Consider the following 23,352-nt stretch of genomic DNA (forward strand, 5'->3'; position numbering starts at 1 on the left):
AGACACACACACACACACACATACAGACACACACAGACACACGCACACAGGCACACAGACACAGAGACACAGACACACACAGACACAGACACATACACACACTCACACACAGACACACTCACACACAGACACAAGCACACAGACACAGACAGACACACACACACACACACACACACACAGACACATACAGACACTCACACACAGCCACATACACACACTCACACACAGACACACACACAGACACACATAGCCAAACACACACAGACACACACACACACAGACACACACACACACAGACACACACAAACAAACACACAGACACAGACACACACAGAGACGCAGACACACACACACACACACACACACACAGACACAGATGCACACAGACACACACACAGACGCAGACACACACATACACAGACAGACACACACACAGACGCAGACACACACACACATACACACACATACACACACAGATGCACACAGACGCACACACAGATGCACACACACAAACACACAGACACACACACAGATTCACACACACAAACAAACACACAGACACACACACACAGACTCACACACACACAGACGCGCGCACACAGACACACACACACACAGACGCGCACACACAGACACACACACACACAGAAGCGCACACACAGACACACACACACAGACACAGACACACACAGATGCCCCATACACACACACACAGACAGACACACTCACACACAGACAGACACAGACACACATCCACAGACACAGGCACACACCCACAGACACAGACCACACACACACACACACACACACACACAAGGACAGGAACATTTGACTAGATTCTAAGGTCTGCTGCTTGGGCAAATGGGCAGTTACGCCCTGAAAATCGTGGTGAAAGACACACAGCCATGTTCTTACCATTGCTGTGGCCATGCCAGAACTCCCGCCGGACAGTTCCCTGGGTGGCTGGAGCCCGCTTTGCTCACACCCCATCGCCCACTGATCCCACCTATCTTCCACTAGCTCCCTCCCACAAACCCTCCCCCCCCACTCCTACGCCCACATCTCACCCCTCAGGACCATATCCTAAGCGGCCAGAGCCTCCCATCCCAAAACCTCCACCAAACCCAACCCTGCCCTTCCCCCAGGCTGCCCTGAGCCCACCTTGCCCGCCCACACCAGCCCCCAGTCCCTCACCCAGGCTGGCTGGAACCCCCTTTGCCCACAGTCTAGATAGGGCTTATTAAGTGACACAGTGAGAGAGACAAGCTTGGAGCTGTTGTCTCTGTGCCAGGTCTGCAAGTTCCAGAGTCCTTGCTTATGGATGCTCTGACAGCATGCACACTAGTCCTGAGTTCAAATGCATGTGATCAGCCTCTGGGTGCTCCCTAAATTCTGCGACAACCTTCTCGCTTTTATCCTAAGCAAAAAGATCATTACATGAAATCTGTGACATCAAATCTTAAACTTAGATCAGCTCAGCATTCCAGAAAGAGGGTCTCATGATAAAAGCTGCCCTTCCAACTACAGAATCTGTAAACATACAGTCATTAAACAGATAGACGTATCTATTAGAAGCTTAGAACTACACAATAGTTACCCAAAAATCGGTCCATTTGTAAGAGAACAGGGAGTGTACAGACTGCCGAGCGCATGATCAGATGTATATGAATGGGCTACAGCCCAGGGAAAGTTAGTTTCACCGCAGTGACTGACCAGTTTTCCAACAATAAAAAAGCAAAATACTGCGGATGCTGGAAATCTGGAATAAAAGTAGAAAATGCTGGAAATACTCAGCAGCTCAGGCAGCATCTCTGGAGAGAGAAGCAGAGGTAATGGGGAAATTCTAACCAAAATAAAAGGTAGGTTTGGGACAGGTAGGGGGTTAAAGTCTTAAAAATCGGAATTTCAACCCCTTTCGTCATGTAATCTCTTCTGCCTTCCATCCTATCATAGACTTTCCCTTTTATCCTTTCCTCCCCTCCCCTTTCACTGCCTCTGAACTTGTTACATTTCTAACTTTTGCCAGTTCTGATGAAAGGTCATTGACCTGAAACATCAACTCTGCTTCCATCTCCATAGGTACTGCCTGGCCTGCTGAGTATTTCCAGCATTTTCTGCTTTTATTTCAGTTTTTCAAGAAGTTGTGGTCACAACTAAAAAGCTGATTGCACATTCAAATTAAATCGAGGACAGAAACTAAATTCATCAGCGATCGGAACCAATTATCCCTTCTGATTTTGGTTTTCATCACTTCTCCTTCGTGCTTCCTCTTTTTTCTAATTTACTGTTCTGCTCGGAATAAACTGGGAGGAACTAAATGGCCTTGCACAGCACATTTAGTGCAAGCAGAATTATTCAACTGAATATTATCGTTACAGCGGATGAAATAATGAGAGTAAAGAAGAAAGAATCTGCATTTCTGTCGCACCTTTCCTGACCTCAGGATATCCCACTTTACATTCAATGAGCTACTTTTGAAGTGTAGTCACTGTTGTAATGTAGGAAATACAGCATCCAATTTGCACACAGCAAGATGCCGCAAACAGCAATGTGATAATGACAGATAACCTGTTTTGTGATGTCGGTTGAGGGATAAATATTGATCAGGACACCGGGGAGACCTCCCCTGCTCTTCAAAGTAGTGTCATGGGATCGCTTATGTCCATCTGAGAAATCTCTTAGCTTCCATGATTCTAGTTTTTTTGAAGCAAGGACTCTTTTTCTTGTTTCTTCCTCCGACTCAATCAGCAGGCCTAATTAATTTTATGCTAACTTATTTTTTCTTTGATTTGAGCCTTGTTGTACTGTTCAAGTGGATGTATAAGGTTCCACGGCACAATTCGAAGCAGAGCACTGGATAAATATTGGTCAGGACACTAGGGATATCCCCCCTCCTCATCTTCAAAACAGTGCTATGGGATCTTTTACATCCAGCAGAGAGAGAAGAAAGGGCCTCAGTTTAATGTCTCATCTGAAAGGGGGCACCTCCGACAGTGCAGCACTCCCTCAGTAGTGCACTGGGAGTGTCAGCCTGGATTATGTGCTCAAGTCTTTGGAGTAGGCACTACCCACTGAGCCATAGCTGGCACTAACTACGGAGTGGGAACCAGAGTGGGGGATGCCACAATTGCCCTCAGCAAGCATGAGTGAATTGTACCCTTTATTTTATATTGTTTCTCCATGCTCTCCTACCAAAATGTATCACTGAATATTTCTCTGCATTGAACTTCATCTGCCACCTGTCCACCCATTCCACCAAATTGTCTATGTCCTTTTGAAGTTCTACACTATCCTCCTCACAGTTCACAATGCTTGCAAGTTTTGTATCATCCACAAACTTTGAAATTGTGCCCTGTACACCAAGGTCTAAGTCATTACTCATATCAGGAAAAGCAAGGGTCCCAACACTGACCCCTGGGTCACTACAAACCTTCCTCCACCCCAAAAAACATCAATTAACCACTACTTTCAGTTTCCTGTTATTCAGCCAATTCTGTATCCGTGTTGCTACCGTCCCTTTTATTCCATGAGCTACATCTTTGCTCCCAAGTCTGTTGTGTGGCACTGTATCAAATGCCTTTTGAAAGTCCATGTACACCACATCAACAGCATTGCCCTCATCAACCCTCTCTGTTACCTCTTCAAAAAAAACCCCAGCAAGTTCATTAAACATGATTTTCCCTTAAGAAATCCATGCTGGTTTTCTTTAATTAACCTACATTTGTCCATGTGACTATTAATTTATGTCCCGAATTACTCTTACGTGATTTTCCCAATCACTGAAGTTAAATTGACTGGACTGTAGTTGCTGGGCTTATCTTTACATCCTGTTTTGAACAAAGGTGTAACGTTCGCAATTCTCCAACCCTCTGGCACCACCCCCGAGTCTAAGGAAGACTGAAAAATTGTGACCAGTGCCTCCGCAATTTCCACTCTCACTTCCTTCAGTGTCTTCGGATGCATCTCATCTGGTCCTGGTGCATTATACACTTTAAGTATAGACAGCCTATCTCATACCTCCACCTTATCAATTTTAAACCCTTCTAGTGTCTGAATTACATCCTCTTTCATCATTGCCTCGGTTGCATCTTCTTCTTTAGTAAAGACAGATGCAAAGTATTTATTTAATACCTCAGCTATGCCCCCTGCCTCCATGCATAAATCCTGCTTTTGGTCCCTAATCAGGCCTACTCTTCCTTTTACCACCCTTTTACTATTTTTATATCTATAGAAAACTTTGGGATTCCCTTTTATGTTAACTGCCAGTCTCTCTCTTTGCTTCACTTATTTGCTTTTTCACTTCTCCTCTGAACCTTCTATATTCAGCCTGGTTCTCAATAGTAATTTCTACCTGGCATCTTTTTTTCTTCTTTATCTTAATCTCTATCTCCTTTGACATCCAGGGAGCTCTGGAATTGTTTACCCGACCTTTCCCCTTCAGACTGTGCCTGAACTATCTCTTCTTTGAAGATAGCCCATTGTTCAGCTAGCGTTTTTCCTGCCAACGTTTGACTCCAATTTATTCGTCCCTGATCTGTTGGCTTTCCAATATGAGGGGTAGCAACTGTGTTACATCCCGATTTCTAGGCAGCAAATCAGGTTCAGGAGTCCATTTTCAGGACCGTCTTCGTTGTGGCATTTTGATGCTACTGAGTAGCTTACTAGGTCAGTTCAGAGGGTGGTTAAGAGTCAACAGGACCGGAGTCACATATAGGCTCAGACTGGGTAAGGACAGCAAGTCTCCTTCCCTAAAGGATATTAGTGAAACATTTGGGTTATTACGACATTCTGACAGCTTCATGATCACTTTTACTGATACTAACTTTACATTTCCAGATGTTTTTTTAACTGTATTTAAATTCTCAAACTCCCATGGTAGGATTTGAGTTCCCATTTTTTGAACTGGATTATTTGTCCAGGCTTCTGATCACTAGTCCAGAACGTAATTACCCCAGCAGTACTGGAATATACCACTTCGAGGCTGATGAACTGCTGAGGCATAAACAGGAAGCAGAAGCTGGATTCACAGAGAGGAAGGTTTAAACAGTGAGACAGTCTCAGAGCATAAGCCTCCCGAGGGCCAGGCTTTGCAAGTATCTGCCTGCTATGCCTCTTTGCCCTGTGAAAATGATATACGGTACAAAAACAGCTGTGTTCTGCACTCTTCCAATTCTGGCCCTCTGTGAATTCCCCATTTTCTTGCCACACCATTGGCAGCAGTGCCTTCAGCTGCCAAGGCACAAAGCACTGGAATTCCCTTCCTGAACCTCTCGGCCTCTACCTCCCTCCTCCTTTAAGACGCTACCTATTTGTCCAAGCTTTTTCTAACCTGTCCTAATATCCGAATATCTTCATATGTGACTCAGTGTCTAATTTGGTTTGATATCGCTCCTCTGAAGTGCCTTAGGATTTTAGTTTAGAGATACAGCACTGAAACAGGCCCTTCGGTCCACCGAGTCTGTGCCGACCATCAACCACCCATCTATACCAATCCTACACCAATCCCATATTCCCACCACATCCCCACCTGTCCCTATATTTCCCTACCACCTACCTATACTAGGGGCAATTTATAATGGCCAATTAACCTGCAAGTCTTTGGCATGTGGGAGGAAACCGGAGCACCCGGAGGAAACCCACGCAGACACAGGGAGAACTTGCAAACTCCACACAGGCAGCACCCAGAGTCCAGGGTCCCTGGAGCTGTGAGGCTGCGGTGCTAACCACTGCGCCACTGTGCCGCCCCTGTTTTTTAAAAGGAACTATATTAATACAACTTGTTGGTTGAGGGAGTGGAAGTTAAATATTAGCTATTGAGTCAGCGCTGAAAAAACACAGGATGTAAAGTAGAAAAAAAACACTGATGGCAGAAATTTTATCTGAAACATCATTTCAGTTATAGTAGTGGCTTCTACTTGTGTTTGGAGTCAGTGATACAGTTAGCGCTCAGCGGTATCACACCAGCTGCCTACACATTGGAAACTGAAACTTCCTGGGCTCGCAGAATCTTTCATATCTCAAAAGAAGATCTATGCTGAGGGGGATACCCGAGCAGTCAATCTATAGGCAATCATCTCATTCGGATCTACATTGACTCCTTGTCCAGAAACACCTCGATTTTAAAATTCTTATCCTCCTTTTCAGTTGCCTGCATGAATTCGCCCGTTCCTGATATCTGTTACCTATTCCAACCCTACAACCCTCTAAAATCACAGAATCAAAGAATGATACAGAAGGAGGCCATTTGGCCCATTGTGCCTGTGCTTGCTCTTTGGTAGAGCTATCCAATTAGTCCCACACCCCTGCTTTCCTTTCAAATATTTATACAATTTTGTTTTGAATGTTTATTGAATCTGCTTTCACAAAGTGCATCCCAGATCATAACAACTCGCTGTGTAGAAAAAATGTTTCCTTATGTCACTTCTGGTTCTTTTACCAATCACCTGTCTTTTGGTTACTGACTCTTCTGCCACTGGAAACAGTCTCTCCTTATTTACTCAATCAAAATCCTTCATGATTTTGAACACCTCTATCAAATCTCCTCACCTATTCTCTTTGAAGGAGAACAACCCCAGTCTGCATGACTGAAGACCATCATTTCTGGAACCATTCCAGTAAATCTCTGCCTTGACATCATTCCTAAATTGGTGCCCAGAATTGAATACAGATCTCCAGCTGAGGCCTAACCAGTGTTTTGTAATGGTTTGGCATAACCTCCTTGCTTTTGTTCTCGATCCCTCTTTTAATGAAGCCACAGATCCCATATGCTTTTTTAACAGCCTTCTCAACTTGTGCCCTGCCACCTTCAAAGATTTGTGAACATTAACCCCCAGGTCATGCACCATCTTGAAATTGTACCATTTAGGTTATATTGCCACTCCTCATTTTCTCTAAGAAAATGTATCACTTCACACTTCTCGGCAATAAATTTCATCTGCCATGTGTCTGCCCATTTCACCAGTCTACATCCCCTCTTGTCTCTTACTATCCTTCTCATTGTTTACTTTAATTCTGAATTTTGTATCATCTGAAAGCTAGAAATTATGCCCTTTCCAGGTCATTAATATGTATCAAAAACAGCAGTGGTCCAAATCCTGGGGAACAGCACTGGATCCTTCTCTACAGTCTGTAAAACAACTGTTAAACAATACTTTCTTTCCCTTAGCCAATTTTGTATTCACACAGTCACTGTCCCTTTAATCCCACAGGTTTTAATTTTGGTAATATGTCTATTATATAGTTTATATAGTACATCGTCAAACACCTTTTGAAAGTCTATATACACAAGTCAACAATACTACCTTCATCAACCTTTCCATTACTTCATTAAAGAACTCAGAAGTTAGTCTATGATTTCCATTTATTAATCTGTATTTTTTTCAAGTACCAATTAATTTTGTATTAGAACAAAGAACAAAGAAAATTACAGCACAGGAACAGGCCCTTCGGCCCTCCAAGCCTACGCCGCTCCAAATCCTCTATCTAAACCTGTCGCCTATTTTCTAAGGGTCTGTATCTCTTTACTTCCTGCCCATTCATGTATCTGTCTAGATACATCTTAAAAGACGCTATCGTGCCCGCGTCTACCACCTCCGCTGGCAATGCGTTCCATGCACCCACCACCCTCTGCGTAAAGAAATTTCCACGCATATCCCCCCTAAACTTTTCCCCTTTCACTTTGAACTCGTGTCCCCTTGTAATTGAATCCCCCACTCTGGGAAAAAGCTTCTTGCTATCCACCCTGTCTATACCTCTCATGATTTTGTACACCTCAATCAGGTCCCCCCTCAACCTCCGTTTTTCTAATGAAAATAATCCTAATCTACTCAACCTCCTGTATTTGCTGGGTTTATCCCTCTCCCCCTTTTTAAACATGTGCATTACACTGGCAATCCTCTGCGTTCCTCCAAATCTGGCCTCTTGCACATTCCCAATTTTAATTGCTCCACCATTGGTGGCCGTACCTTCAGCTGCTGAGACTGTAGGCTCTGGAATTTCCTTGCCTAAACTTCTCTATTTCTTGCTCTTCCTTTAAAACCTCCATTTTCTCCATAAAACATACCTTTTTGACCAAGCTATTGGTCACCTGTCCTAATATCGCGTTATGTGGCCCGGTGTCAACTTTCTCTGCTTTATCTTCCTGTGAAGTGCCTTTGGGATGTTTTATTATGTTAAAGGTGCTGTATAAATGCAAGTTGTTATTATTACTCAAATATTCCCCAAGGAGTCCCATTACTACCATCATAATAACTGTGGTGGGTAATAACTGCGGCTCTGTCACGGTTACTTCACCATGAGTTAGGGTTTACATTGCACTTCCGGCCAAATAACGCTAGTGGGAGCAGGAGGAGCTCTGAGGAATTTCCCAGCCCGTGGAGCCCACAACCTAGATGTATTCTTTCATATCATAGAATCATACAGACCAGCTGGAGGCCATTCGACCCACTGTGGCTGTGACGGCTCTTTGGCAGAACTATCTAATTAGTCCAACTCTCCTGTTCTTTCCCCATAGCCCTGCAAATTTGTCCTTTTCGAGTATTTATCAAATTCCCTTTTGGAAGTTACTACTGAATTTGCTTCCCCTGCTCTTTCAGGTAATGTATTCCAAATCACAACAACTTGCTGTGTAAAAAACAATTCTCCTCCTCTTCTATTGGCTTTTTTACCAATTACCTTAAATCTGTATCCTCTGGTTACTGACCCTCTTGCCACTGAAGACAGTTTCTCCTGATCTACTCTGTCAAACCACCTCATGATCTTGAACACCTCTATTAAATCTCCTCTTAAATCTCTGCTCTAAGAAGAACAATCCCAGCTTCTCCAGTCTGTCCACTTAAACTGAAATCCTTCATCCCTGGTACCATTCTAGAAAATCTCCTCTGCACCCTCTCTCTTGAAGGTTTTGGGCCTCTTGTACAGCGTAGGACCTGGGTACCAGATTTTCCTCTTTCGGCATAATACAGTTCTAATTTGGTTTACATACTTTAAGATGCGTCTGAATTCCAAGTACTAATATCACTCAATTTGAATAATGAGCCACCAGTCTGCGTGCAAACTCCATTGACTTTAAGGATGACATCACTGGTAGTGAAGGCAATTTCATTTAGGTCAAATTTAAAGGGATAAAAGCATTTAAAGGTGAGTATCACAAGAAGGGAGACAAAATGGAGATCTCATGAAAAGAGCATCTCAACCCATAAGCAGCTTCTGCTGAGTGTGAAGGGGCTGGAGATTGGTAGTGGAGCAGGATCAGGGAAAAGGGGCCCACCAGTACAGTCATGAGGGTGTGGAAACAAGAAATAGGAACAGGAGCAGGGCTAATCAGAGTGTCCGAGGCTGTAGACGGCTGGCAGGCCCAATGTGCGAGGTGGGCACTGCTGCTGTAGGTGGGGGACCATGAGGACGCCATAAATTCAAGGCATCCTCCAAAGACTTCATAAAATGGTAAAAATAAGTGTGGTTGCAGCTGCCAGGCCATTATTTTGGAGGGAGAATTCATCCACAGGATGACCTGTGGCCACAGCTGTGGCCTCTGGCACCCTGAGCTCTGGGGGATGGGAGAATTAAAGGAGGTCTCACTAATTCCTGGTCTGCTGCCAGGAGGTCACCTCCAGCCACCTGCCAGGCTTTGGCCTCAGTGGGGGTGGCCATCCGCTGTCAGGAAGATTCCAGAAGCCTCACCAATCAGCCCCCAAGTGGGCATTTAATTGCCACTAATTAGCTTAGCTAACTGCCACTGCCAGACGGGTAGCTTTTGCCAGTCTGGCCCCACCTATGACAAGATTGCTCGGAGGCGGAACACATGAGGTAGACAACCTGATGCACAGCTTTCTGAAACTCCTGCTCTCCCTCCTCCAAAGCTGCCTCTGCATGGCTGATAAGATTCTGCCCTTTGTGTCATCCTCATAGCTTACTCTCCCACCTCGCTTTGCATCATCAGTAAACTTGGATCATTACTCTCAGTACCTTAATCTAAGTTATTAATATAGATTGTAAATAACTGATGCCACAGCGCTGATCTTTATGGCACTCTGCCAACTTAAAAATGACCAGTTTATTCCGACTCTCTGTTTTCTGTTCTTTAACCAAACCCCTATCATACTGATTAATTACTCCTAATCCCATGAGCCCTTATCTTCAGCAACAACCTTTTGTGTGGCACCTCATCGAATGCCTTTTGAAAATCCAAATATACTACATTCAGTAGAAGGCTGAGGGGAGATTTGATAGAGGTATTCAAAATCATGAGGGGTCTGGACAGAGTAGATAGAGAGAAACTGTTCCCACTTATGAAAGGATTGAGAACGAGTGGGCACAGATTTAAAGTAATAGGTAAAAGAAGCAATGGCAAAAAAAGGAAAAGCTTTTTCTTGCAGCGAGTGGTTAGGATCTGGAATGCACTGCCTGAGAGTGTGGTGGAGGCAGGTTCAATCGAAAGGGAATTAGATAGTTATCTGAAAAGGTAAAATGTGTAGGGTTATGGAGAGAAGGGGGGGATTGGCACTAAGTGAATTACTCATTCGGAGAGCTGGTGCAGACGCAATGGGCTGAATGGCCTCCTTCTGTGCTGTAGCAATTTGGTGATTCTGTGACCTACCCAGCTAGTTACATCCTCAAAAAACTCTAATAGAGTTTGTCAAATATTATTTCCCTTTCATAAAACCATGTCCTTTCTTGGTTTCTAAAACTCTCCCAATCCTCGAGCTTACTATTATTCCTGGCACTATTATAAGCCTCTTCTTTTAATTTAACACTATCTTTAACCGCTTTAGCCTTTAGGTAGCTGTGGATGAATCACTTTTTCCATGAAGTCTTTATTTCTCAATGACTGGTACAGAATTACGAAAGGTTTCTTTAAATGTTCCCCATTGCTCATCTATCATCATACTTTTTAATCTAATTTCCTGATCTACCTTAGCCAACTCACCCCTCTTACGTATGTAATTGGATTTATTTACGTTTAACACTCTAGTTTTGGACTTAAGTACATTATTCTCAAAATCAATGTGAAATTCTATCATATTATGATTACTCTTTCCCAGATGATCCTTTACTATGAGATTACTAATTAATCCAGTCTCAATACACAAGAAAAGATCTAAAATAGCCTCTTTCCTTTTTGGTTCCATTACGTATTGTTCCAGGAAACTATACCAAATGCATTCCATGAACTCGTCCTCCAAACTATTTTTGTTGATTTGACTTGTCCAATTTATATGAAGATTAAAGCCCCCTCCCGTCCCAAGATTATTGCATTAACCTTTTTACAAACTCCTCTATTTCTTGCTTAATGCTCTGTCCAACAGTATTGTTTCTGTTAGGGGGCCTATAAACTACTCCCACAAGTATTTTCCAGCCCTTGTTATTTCTTATCTCCACCCATATTGGTTCTACTTCCTGCTCTTCCATGTCACTTTCTCACTGCGATCCTTACATCATTCTCTATTATCAAGGTTACACCTCTCCTTTTACATTTGTTCATTTTTTCGAAACATCATGTGTTCAAGAATATTTAGTTCCCAACCTTGGTCACCATGGAACCACATCTCTGTAATGGCTATTGGATCGAATCCATTTTTCTCTATTTGTGCCATTAATTTATCCTGCGACTAATGCAGATAAAACACCTTTAATTTGAACTTTTTATCATTTTTCCGATTTTAACTTATTCACTGATGTACTATTAAGATTAAACTTTTTGTCCCTTGCAGTCAGACTCTGCTTATCTTTATCTCAATTGCTATACTGCTCTGTGGCCTTATCTTATCTCTTTGGATTTATAAATTTTATCTCTCTTGAATCCTTCCCCGTCCCCGACCATTTTGTTTATAGCTCTATCTTCTTCCCTAGTTATTCGATTCACCAAGACACTGGTCCCATCCCAGTTTAAGTGGAGCCTGTCCCAATGGAACAGCTCCCTCTTTCCACAATACTGGTGCCACTGCCCCATGAATCCAAACCCCTGAATCCCACAATATTCTTACAGCAACACATCCACCTCCCTGATCTGTTTGATCCTATCCCAATTAATGTGGGACTCAGTCACACCCGCCTGGCCCTGAACACTAACCAGACCTGCACCACTACCTAACCTAAGGGGTGTGACTGCCTCCTGGATCAAGGTGTCCAGGTAACTCTCCCCCTACCTGATGCCCTGCAATGTCTGCACCTCGGACTGCAACTCAACAACGCCGAGCTGAAGTTCCTCAAGATGCAGACACTTACTACAGGCTACTTACTACAGTGTTTGTTCAGGATTGCAAAGCTCTCCATAAACTCTCACCTGTTGCAGTTACAGCAATATTGCTATTTTGTTTCCTTTTCTGTCTTGCAGTTTCCAACCGTTCTGCCAATAAGATGCTGCCTGCACCTGGTCCCTCGGCACCCAATCTGCCACCTCGCCATCTGACCAGCAAACCACCTGATATCATGTAAGTAAAATGGCACAAGAGGGTAAAGTAAGACTCCAGTTGATATTTTTGTTTACAGTAGTTGACCAATTGAAATTCATTACTCCCAGGTGCCTATCAGGCTGCCCTGTAGATTCTGCATATTGCTACAGCTCCACTACTCCTGCATTTAGCTGTTTGCTACAGATATCCCTCCCCACCTGCTCTCCCATCCACATAAACAAGCACACACTCACACACTCTCTCATATACACACACACACACACACTCTCTCTCATGCACACTCACACTCACTTAGGCACAAAAACACATCCTCACACACTGAGGTCCCTGCTATCACAGATGCTAATCTTCAGTCGATTCGGTTCACTCCACGTGATATCAAGAAATGGCTGAGGGGACTGGATACAGCAAAGGCTTTGGGCCCCGAACAACATCCCAGCTGTCGGACTGAAGACTTGTGCTGCAGAACTAGCCGCACCCCCTAGCCAAGCTGTTCCAGTACAGCTGCAACACTGGCATCTACTGACCTTCCCTCCATCACAAGGTCAGAAGTGGGGATGTTCGTTGATGCTTGTACAATGTGCAGAACCATTCCTGTCTCCTCAGATAATGAAGCAGCCCATGTCCATATGCAGCAAGACCTGGACAACATCCAGTCTTGGGCTAATAAGTGGCAAGTAACATTCATGCCAGACAAGTGGCAGGCAATGATCATCTCAAACGAGAGAGAATCTTAGCATGTCCCTTAATGTTCAATGGCGTTACCATCGCTGAATCCCCCACTATCAACATCCTGGGGGTTACCGTTGACCAGAAACTGAACTGGACCAGACACATAAATACTGTGACAAAAACAAGAAATGCTGGAATCACTCAGCAGGTCTGGCAGCATCTGTGGAAAGAGAAGCAGAGTTAACGTTTCGGGTCAGTGACCCTTCTTCGGAACGGACAAATATTAGAAAAGTCACAGATTATAAACAAGTGAGGTGGGGGTTGGGCAAGAGATAACAAATGAGAAGGTGCAGATTGGACCAGGCCACATAGTTGACCAAAAGGTCACGGAGCAAAGGCAAACAATATGTTAATGGTGTGTTGAAAGACAAAGCATTAGTACAGATTAGGTATGAATATACTGAATATTGAACAGCAGCAAGTGCAAACCTGAAGAAAAACAACCTGAAAAAAACAGTGGGTAAGCAAACTGAACAAACTAAGATGAAATGAAATAAATGCAAAAAAAGATTGTAAAAAATGTAAAAAGGAATGTAAAAAAAAAGGAAGAAAAAATAACTAAAAATGACTAAAAATGAAAGTAAAGTGGGGGGCTGTCATGCTCTGAAATTATTGAACTCAATGTTCAGTCCAGCAGGCTGTAGTGTGCCTAATCGGTAGATGAGATGCTGTTCCTCGAGCTTGCGTTGATGTTCACTGGAACACTGCAGCAATCCCAGGACAGAGATGTGAGCATGAGAGCAGGGGGGAGTGTTGAAATGGCAAGCAACCGGAAGCTCAGGGTCCTGCTTGCGGACTGAGCGGAGATGTTCCGCAAAGCGGTCACCCAGTCTGCGCTTTTGCTTTTACATAAATACTGTGGCTACGAGAGCAGGTCAAAGGCTAGGAATCCTGTGGCCAGTAACTCACAGAATCACAGGATAATACAGTGCAGAAGAGGCCCTTCGGCCCATCGAGTCTGCACCGATGCATTAAAGACACCTGACCTATCCACCTAATCCCATTTGCCAGCACTTGGCTCATAGCCTTGAATGTTATGATGTGCCAGGTGCTCATCCAGGTACTTTTTCAAGGATGTGAGGCAACCCGCCTCTACCACCCTCCCAGGCAGTGCATTCCAGACCGTCACCACCCTCTGGGTAAAAAAGTTCTTCCGCAAATCACCCTTAAATCTCCTGCCCCACACCTTAAACTTGTGTCCCCTCATAACTGACCCTTCAACTAAGGGGAACAGCTGCTCCCTATCCACCCTGTCCATGCCCCTCATAATCTTGTACACCTCAATCAGGTTACCGATCAGTCTTCTCTGCTCCAGCGAAAACAACCCAAGCCGATCCAACCTCTCTTCATAGCTTAAATGTTCCATCCCAGGCAACATCCTGGTGAATCGCCTCTGCACCCCCTCCAGTGCAATCACATCCTTCCTATAATGTGGCGACCAGAATTGCACACAGTACTCCAGCTGTGACCTTACCAAAGTTCTATACAACTCCAACATGACCTCCCTGCTTTTGTAATCTATGCCTCGATTGATAAAGGCAAGTGTCCCATATGCCTTTTTCACCACCCTATTAACCTGCCCTTCTGCCTTCAGAGATCTATGGACAAACACGCCAAGGTCCCTTTGTTCCTCGGAACTTCCCAGTGTCAAGCCATTCATTGAATACTTCCGTGTCACATTACTCCTTCCAAAGTGTATCACCTCACACTTTTCAGGGTTAAATTCCATCTGCCACTTTTCTGCCCATTTGACCATCCCGTCTATACCTTTCTGTAACCCAAGACACTCAACCTCACTGTTAACCACTCGGCCAATCTTTGTGTCATCCGCGAACTTACTGATAATGCCCCCCACATAGTCATCTATGTCGTTTATATAAATGACAAACAATAGGGGATCCAGCACAGATCCCTGTGGTACGCCACTGGACACTGGCTTGCAGTCACTAAAACAACCATCTGTTATCACTCTCTGTCTCCTACAGCTAAGCCAATTTTGAATCCACCTTATTAAGTTACCCTGTAACCCATGTGCATTTGTTTTCTTGATAAGTCTCCCATGTGGGACCTTGTCAAATGCTTTGCTGAAATCCATGTAAACTACATCAACTGCACTACTCTCATCTACACACCTGGTCACATGCTCAAAAAATTCAATCAAATTTGTTAGGCATGACCTCCCTCTGACAAAGCCATGCTGACTATTCCGAATCAAATTTGCCTCTCCAGGTGGCGATAGATTCTCTCCTTCAGAATTTTCTCCGATAGTTTCCCTACCACTGATGTGAGACTCACTGGTCTGTAGTTCCCTGGCTTATCTCTACAACCTTTCTTAAATAGTGGGACCACATTAGCTGTTCTCCAGTCCTCTGGCACCTCCCCCGTGGCCAGAAAGGAATTAAAAATTTGGGTCAGATATCCTGCAATCTCCACCCTCACCTCCCACAGCATCCTGGGACACAAATCGTTCGGACCTGGAAATTTGTCCACTTTTAACCCTTCCAAAACCTCCAATTCCTTGTCACTCCCTATGACAATTTGCTCAAGAACCTCACAGTCTCTCTCTCTATGTTCCATATCTACATCCTCATTCTCTTGGGTGAAGACAGATGTGAAGTATTCGTTCAACACCCTACCAATGTCCTCTGGCTCCACCCACAGATTTCCCCCTTGGTCCCTAATGGGTCATAGAGTCATCGAGTCATAGAGAGATACAGCACTGAAACAGGCCCTTCGGCCCACCGAGTCTGGCCATCAACTACCCATTTATACTAATTCTACATTAATCCCATTTTCCCTCTCACATCCCCTCTTTCCCTGGTTATCCCAATTGATAGAATATATTGGGATTTTCCCTACTTTTACCAGCCAGAGCTTTCTCATATCCCCTCTTTTCTCTCCTAATTGCTTTCTTAAGCTCCATCCTACACTTTCTGTACTCCACTAATGCTTCCACTGATTTGCTCTCCTTGTATTTGCTGAATGCCTCTCTTTTCCTTCTCATCTTACCCTGAATGTTCCTGGTCATCCTTGGTTGCTGAAAGCCTCTCTTTTCCTTCTCATCTTACCCTGAATGTTCCTGGTCATCCTTGGTTCTCTGCACTTGCTGCTCCTACCTATTACCCTCAAGGGAACATGTTGAGCCTGTACCCTCCCCATTTCCTTTTTGAATGGCGCCCACTGCTCTTCTGTAGATTTCCCAATAAGTAGCTCTTTCCAGTCTACCTTAGCCAGATCCTGCCTTATTTTACTAAAATTCGCTCTCCCCCAATCCAAATCCTTTTTTTGCAACTTGTCTATTTCTTTCTCCATAACAAGCTTAAATTGTACCATGTTGTGGTCGCTATCATCAAAATGCTCCCCACCAACACATCAACCACCTGTCCGGCTTCATTCCCCAGAATTAGATCCAGCAATCTACCATCCCTTGTTGGATCCTCTACATATTGAGCTAAAAAGTTCTCCGGTATACATTTTAAGAACTCCACTCCATCTAAGCCCTTAACATGATGACTATCCCAATTAATGTTGGGAAAGTTGAAATCACCTAATATACCCTATTATTATTTTTACACACCTCTGCGAATTGCGCACATATTTGCTCTTCAATTTCCCACTGACTATCTGGGGGTCTATAATAAACACCTAGCAATGTGGCTGTCCCTTTTTTATTCCTAAACTCTACCCATAAAGCTTAATTTGATTTCCCCTCCAAGATATCATCTCTCCTTACTGCAGTAACTGACTCCTTAACTAATATTGCAATGCCCCGTCCTCTTTTATCCCCTCCTCTATCTCGCCTGAAGATTCTATATCCCAGGATATTGAGCTGCCAATCCTGCCCCTCCTTCAACCATGTCTCCGTGATGGCTACTATATCACAATTCCACGTGTCAATCCTTGCCCTTAACTCATCCATTTTACCTGTAATACTCCTGGCATTAAAGTAGAGGCCCTCCATCCTGGTCTTACTCCCTTGAAGCTTACTTCCGCTGTATTCCCTCTGACTTGTTTGCTTTCCTGTGTTTAGCTGTGTCCCTATTCTGCTAGGAGTCTGCGTCCCCTCCCCCTGCCAAATTAGTTTAAACTCCTACCAACAGCACTAGCAAACCTGCCAGCAAGGATGTTAGTCCCGCTCTGGTTCAGATGTAGACCGTCCCGCTTGTACAGGTCCCGCCTTCCCCAGAAACGGTCCCAGTGGTCCAGGAATCTAAAACCCTCCCTCCTGCACCAACTCTTAAGCCACGCATTCATCTGTGCTATTCTCCTATTTCTATACTCGCTCACACGTGGCACTGGGAATAATCCAGAGATTACAACCCGAGAGGTCCTGCTTTTTAGTCTACTGCCTAACTCCCTGAATTCTTGATGCAAGACCTCATCCCTCTTTCTACCTATGTCATTGGTACCAACATGTACCATGACCTCTGCCTTATCACCCTCCCCCTTCAGGATGCCCTGCAACCATTCAGTGATATCCCAGACCCTGGCACCAGGGAGGCAACACACCATCCTGGAGTCACGTTGATGGCCACAGTAGCGCCTATCTGTTCCCCTGACTACTGAATCCCCTATTACTATTGCTCTTCCTCTCTTTCCCCCTTTCTGTGCAGACAGGCTGCGTGCAGTGCCAGAAGCTTGGCTCCGTCCGCACTCCCTGGAGGAACCAGCCTCATCAGTCTCCAAAATGGAATACCGATTTGCAAGCGGAACCCCAGGGGACTCCTACCTGCCTTTTTCTCTTGGACTGCCTGGTGGTCACCCATTCCCTTCCTTCCTCAAGTCCCTTCAGCTGCGGTGTGACCACCTCTCTTTACGTGCTATTCACAATGCTCTCAGACTCGCGGATGCTCCACAGTGTTTCCAGCCGCCGTTCCAGCTCTGAAACCCGAGCTTCCAGGAGCTGCAGCTGGACACACTTCCTGCACACATGCTGGTCCCGGGGACTGGAAATGTTCCCGGATTCCCACATGCAGCAAGAGGAGCAAACCATGGCTTTAAGCTCTCCTGCCATGACTAAACCCTTTAAATTTAAAACTTTAGAAGACTATTATAATTTTTAAAAATCAACTAAGTCTTGCTAAACAATGACTTTCAATTCAATCCAGTTTGAAAAATACCCACCATGACTTACTCACCAGTCAGCTGTGCTCTTTGGAAACTCCCGACTCCCCTCATGCTCTTTGAGGACAGGTAGGAAATGAAAGGAGCTCCTCGCTCCCTCCTCACCAAACTCCCTCAATCACAAAACCCCCACTTTAGCACTCTAATACAGCCCCAATTCAGCACTCCAGTGCAAACGAAGTCAGCACTGTAAGATGGCCCACTTTTATACTGTCTGACTTTGGCCCTGAAAACTGGTTTAAGCCAGTTATCTAATTAACAAGGTGCAGCTGCAAGCAGAGCCTGAGTGAACTCTGTTTAAAGCTGGTCTAAAACTCACCTTCTCCAACCCAAACAGCAACTGTTAAGTTAATTTGCTAAATAAAAGACGAGACTTTAGATAAAACTAACCCTTAATTACCCTCAGTCACAAAACTCCCACTTTAGCACTCTAATGCAGCCCCAAGCCAGCACTCCACTGCAAACTGACCTCCTGAATCCCCAGTACCTGTCCACCATCTACAAAGCACAATTCAGGAGCGTGATGGAATACTCTCCACTTGCCTGAATGGGTGCAGCTCCAACAACACTCAAGAAGCTCAACACCATCCAGGACAAAGCAGCCCACTTGATTGGCACCCCATCCACAAACATTCACTCCTTCCACCATCGATACACAGTGGCAGCAATGTGTATCATCTACAAGATGCACTGCAGCAACTCACCAAGGCTCCTTAGACAGCACCTTCCAAACCCGCAACCTCTACCACCTCAAAGGACAAGAGCAGCAGATGCATGGGAACATCACCACCTGCAAGTTCCCATCCAACTGATCTGACTTGGAACTATATCACCGTTCCTTCACTTTCGTTGGGTCAAAATCCTGAAACTCCCTTCTTAAAAGCACTGTGGGTGTACCTACCTCACAAGGGCTGCAGCAGTTCAAGAAGACAGCTCACCACCACCTTCTCAAGGGCAATTAGGGATGGGCAATAATTTGTTTTAGTTAGGACCCATCTTCCAAACTGGGCTGCCCCAAGTAGAGCCGGTGCTCGGCCAATTCATCCTAGTGTTTCTTAGGAAATGGCCACCCCTGAAAAGTTAAGGTGTAATAGTTTATTTATAAATACATTAACATATGAAAAGGGCCTAATGTCTGTTTTAGGCAGCCACAAGGGGAACCTGAAAAGTAGCCCAAACCAATAAGGGACACAGCCTGTGAAATTGGTGCTTTTCTCCCCTTTTTCCACTGAGGAAACCAGGACCAGTTTCTAACCTCGATTGTATAGTTGTCAGGCGAGGAAGGGTTGGGAAGGCTGTGATGCCTTCTCCCTAAAATGGCCTGCTAACAGTCACCATCACGTGAATCATGTACGAGTCAGTAATGTAATGGTAGGAGGAGAGAAAGTTAGAGATGGGGAATTATTGGTAGTTCATTGATAGTAGTTTGAATTCTGGGATGAGAAGACTGCTTGCTGTCCTGAGACTCTGCAAAGTCCTGATCGATCATCAACTACAACTTACTTTCTTTAACCAGAGAGTGGTGAGAACTCGCTACCACAGGGAGTGTTTGAGTGGAATAACAGAGAGGCAATTAAGGGGATGTTAGTAGTACATGAGAGAAAAAGGAATAGAAGGATATGCTGAAAGGAGTAGATGGAAAGGGGTGAGAGTAGGCTCGTGTGGAGTATAAACACCAGCATAGCCCAGTTGGGCAAATTGGCCTGTTGCTGTGCTGTAATATTCTATGTAATTCTTTAACATAGAAAGAACATCGCAAGGTATTTCACAAAGGCATAAACAACAACTTGAACTGCCAGTGTAGGGTTAAGTCAAGTCAAGTGTAAGACAGGATATGAAAGAAGGTCACCTGAGGTTATTATGGTACACCACACAAATTAATCAAACTGTCTGATTTGTAGTGTCCTGCGGTCTTTTGCCTAACAATGTGTGAGGTCCAGAACAATTGACTGTGGGTCAATTTATTAAATTGCAGTATAGGAGGAAATTCATGTCTGGAGAGTGTAGCAGGGAGGGATTTATAAATATTTCAGGATATAATCAAAGCCTTTCTACATGTTTATCAAATGATTGCTTGGAGAATTTTACAAGCTCATAGGGCCGCTAGTCTGTGTAGTCATTTAGTCCATGGTGGTCTTCCTTTTCAACCAATCCAGGGTTTGGGACTGGTCCAAACGGATAGTTAGAAGTCCTGCCCTACTGAGACCCTATTTCCCCCAAGAGGAGAATCCCAGCAACTCAGTCATCAGAGAGTTTAGTTTAGTTTAGAGATACAGCACTGAAACAGGCCCTTCGGCCCACCGAGTCTGTGCCGACCATCAACCACCCATTCATACTAATCCTACACTAATTCCATATTCCTACCACATCCCCACCTGTCCCTATATTTCCCTACCACCTACCTATACTAAGGGCAATTTACAATGGCCAATTAACCTATCAACCTGCCAGTCTTTGGCATGTGGGAGGAAACCGGAGCACCCGGAGGAAACCCACGCAGACACAGGGAGAATTTGCAAACTCCACACAGGCAGTACCCAGAATTGAACCCGGGTCGCTGGAGCTGTGAGGCTGCGGTGCTAACCACTGCACCACTGTGGATAACGTTGACATTCTGCAGCTCAGAAACAAGGCTGTACAGTCAGGTCTTCATACACATGGCTCCATACACCCAGTATATCTATATCCTCAGCCTGATAACCAGTGTCAGTGCCTTAGCCAAGATTACAGTGTATTTGGTAAATAGTTTGGTAATCTGATCACAGTCTTCCCAGCACTGTCAAGGAAAGTTCTGCATCAAGGGTACAGCCAATCAAAACCTGTTTACTATGACCGGTAGGAGCACTAATGGCTCTGAACACATGTAAATGGTTAACATCATTAATTTTAGGTTTTGCCAAATGGCCAGCTGGTCCTGCTCTCCTCCTGTTCAGGGGCAACCAGGAAAGGGCAATAAATGCCAGCCTTGCCAGCACTGCTCGCATCCCAAGATGGCTGGCCTCCCATCTCTCAGCCTCCATAAACTTCACTTTACTCAAAACTTTGCTGCCTGTATCCTAATGCATACTGTTATGATCAGGTGAGGAGGGGCCGAAAGGCTCCCCCCTTGTCCCTCTCCTTCTTTGACCACAACAGGGTTTATTTCTTTTAAATAATGGATATGCTTACCAATTCAGAATTTTTAACACTTATAGGTGCTATGATCATAAAAGGACCGATGGGACAGACTTTCTTGAGTTTAAACAAGAAAGAGGCTAGTTTATTGTACTAATTAGATCAAAACCTGTTCTAAGTAAAATAATAAACTACGCTCCAACTTTCATACACACGACACACACACACACACCAGACTCAGACAAGACTCACACACACACAAATAGGTTACAGAGTGAAGAAGAATAGATTGGTTGTAATACAGACCAGAACAAATAAAAGCATATACAGTCTATGGAGCCTAGTAATTCAGTCGCCTTCCGGCTGAACGCGTGATCTGAAGTTTCTGGCTGGTAGAGGTGGACACCTGGTTTAGGGTTTTCTTGGAGACAGTGCTGTAGATGGTTTTCTCACTGAGGTCTCTGTCTGCAGCAATGATAGACTTGGATGTTTTGTAGCCAGCAGGCAGGGTTCGAATTTACAGCATTGCCTGGAGAGACAGAGAGAGAGATAGACCCCCACTTGGGTCCTCCACTGGTCAAACTCAGGTGCTTGTCTGCTGTAGCGAAAAAAAAGTTTCACAAAGATGGAGAGACTATTACATGATTATCCAGTGCGTATGCTCTCTTTTGCATCTTAATTTTTTTAAATTCTTTCATGGGATGTGGACGTCACTGGCAAGGCCAGCACTTGATGCCCTTCCCTAAATACCCTTGAAAACTTAATGGCTTGCTAGGCCATTTCAGGAGGAAGTTAAGAGTCAACCACATTGCTGTGGTCTGGAGTCAGATGTAGGCCAGACCACATAGGATGGCAGATTTCCTTCCCTCAAGGACATTAGTGAACCAAATGGGGTTTTTTATGACCATCGTTGATACTTTCATAGCACCATTATGAGACTAGCTTTCAATTCCAGATTTCTTTAATAATTAATTGAATTTAAATTGCACCAGCTGCCACAGAGGGATTTGCACTCAGGCCCCCATGGCATTAGCCTGAACCTAATTAGTTCAAGTTTAAGAATTACAGCCTTGGTTCAAACATGCACAAAAGAGCTGAACTCAAGAGGTGAGGTGAGAGTGACTGCCCTTGACATCAAGGCAGCATTTGACCAAGTATGGCATCAAGGAGCCCCAGCAAAACTGGAGTCAATGGCTATCAGGGGGAAAACTCTCCGCTGGTTGGAGTCATACCTAGCGCAAAGGAAGATGGTTGTGGTTGTTGACGTCAATTATCTCAGCTCCAGGACATCACTGCATGAGTTCCTCAGGGTATTGTCATAGGCCCAATCATCTTCAGCTGCTTCATCAATGACCTTCCTTCAATCATAAGGTCAGAAGTGGGGATGTTCACTGATGATTGCACAATATTCAGCACCATTCACGACTCCTCAGATACTGAAGCAGTCCATGTCCAAATGCAGCAAGCCCTGGACAGTATCCAGGCTTGGGCTGATAAGTGGCAAGTAACATTTCCACCACACAAGTGCCAGGCATCTCCAACAGGAGAGAATCTAACCATCTCCCCTTGACATTCAATGGCATTACAATCACTGAATCCCCCATTATCAACATCCTGAGAGTTACCATTGACCAGAAACTGAACTGGAGTAGTCATATAAATACCATAGCTACAAGAACAGGTCAGAGGTTAACAGTTTGCAGCCAATAACTCACCTCCTGACTCCCCAAAGCCTGTCCACCATCTACAAGGCACAAGTCAGGAATGTGATGGAATACTCTCCACTTGCCTGGATGGGTGCAGCTCCAACAACACTCAAGAAGCTCAACACCATCCAGGACAAAGCAGCCCGCTTGATTGGCACCCCATCCACAAACATTCACTCCCTCCACCACCGACGCACAGTGGCAGCAGTGTGTACCATCTACAAGATGCACTGCAACAACTCACCAAGGCTCCTTAGACAGCA

General features: G+C 44.6%; 1 protein-coding gene across 6 annotated transcripts in view; it reads left to right on the plus strand.

Annotated features, from left to right (window-relative positions):
- LOC137368887 (FYN-binding protein 1) overlaps positions 1–23,352 on the plus strand; it is a 309,548-nt gene that overhangs the window by 134,043 nt on the left and 152,153 nt on the right. For all 6 annotated transcript variants that reach the window (XM_068029127.1, XM_068029131.1, XM_068029126.1 and 3 more), the window contains one exon: positions 12,335–12,431. In XM_068029127.1, the coding sequence (XP_067885228.1) occupies positions 12,335–12,431 (97 nt within the window). The remainder of the gene's footprint in view (positions 1–12,334; positions 12,432–23,352) is intronic.

This window comes from Heterodontus francisci, chromosome 4 (genome assembly GCF_036365525.1).
Source record: "Heterodontus francisci isolate sHetFra1 chromosome 4, sHetFra1.hap1, whole genome shotgun sequence".
Classification (NCBI taxonomy): Eukaryota; Metazoa; Chordata; class Chondrichthyes; order Heterodontiformes; family Heterodontidae; genus Heterodontus; species Heterodontus francisci.